General features: G+C 47.4%; 1 protein-coding gene across 1 annotated transcript in view; it reads left to right on the forward strand.

Moving 5' to 3' along the window:
- The window catches only part of SLIT1 (slit homolog 1 (Drosophila)), a 181,511-nt gene that overhangs the window by 26,612 nt on the left and 154,213 nt on the right, over positions 1 to 686 (forward strand). Inside the window, 1 exon segment of the mRNA XM_012654519.1 lies at positions 1 to 33. Coding sequence (XP_012509973.1) covers positions 1 to 33 — 33 coding nt within the window.

The following is a 686-nucleotide window of genomic DNA, read 5'->3' on the forward strand; positions in this document are numbered from 1 at the left end:
GCTGTTCCAGAATAACCAGGCTCTGTCGAGACTGTGAGTGATGCTCTGTGGCCAGAAAGTTCCCTCTGTGGTTTTATCTCCACTCTGTGTGTGTGAGGGGCAATGCTTGGTCAGTGGGGCCTGGACGTTCCCATGGCAGTGGCCCCCATGCTCCTGCCCTGGCAGGAATGGTTCCGGGTGTCAAAGGCCAGGCCGTTTTTGTAGGAAAGAGCTGTGCAGGCCATTTCTCTATGGCAAGCACTTGAAAGAATCCGCAGTTCATCCAAATTCCTAACTGATGTGGACAGTGAGGACACCAGGGTGTTCTCCCTGTGGGCGTGCTTGCTGACTGTGATGCCGGCCTTTACGGGGGGCTGTTCTTAACCATCTCTCACTGCCTTTGGTAACCTGCCTTGGATCGAATATTTATTCACTCAGCTGAGCCCTTCTTAAACCTATTTCTATTTTCAGCTAGTTCTGCCTGTAAGGGTAATGCAGACTATAAGGTTATTAACCATGGTGTAAAATCATATTTTTATTTGCCATCAATGTATTTCTTTCAAGTTTAAAGGGTAGCTGCTAATTCTGCTGTTTCATGATTTGCCAAATGTATCTGAATTGTTCCCCCATGTATTTTGTTTTGTGGGATCTTGGGTTGGACAGGACCTTTGAGATCATCCAAGGAATCTCTTCTGTAGCTCCTCAGC

This window comes from Propithecus coquereli, unplaced genomic scaffold (genome assembly GCF_000956105.1).
Source record: "Propithecus coquereli isolate 6110/MARCELLA unplaced genomic scaffold, Pcoq_1.0 Scaffold440, whole genome shotgun sequence".
Classification (NCBI taxonomy): domain Eukaryota; kingdom Metazoa; phylum Chordata; class Mammalia; order Primates; family Indriidae; genus Propithecus; species Propithecus coquereli.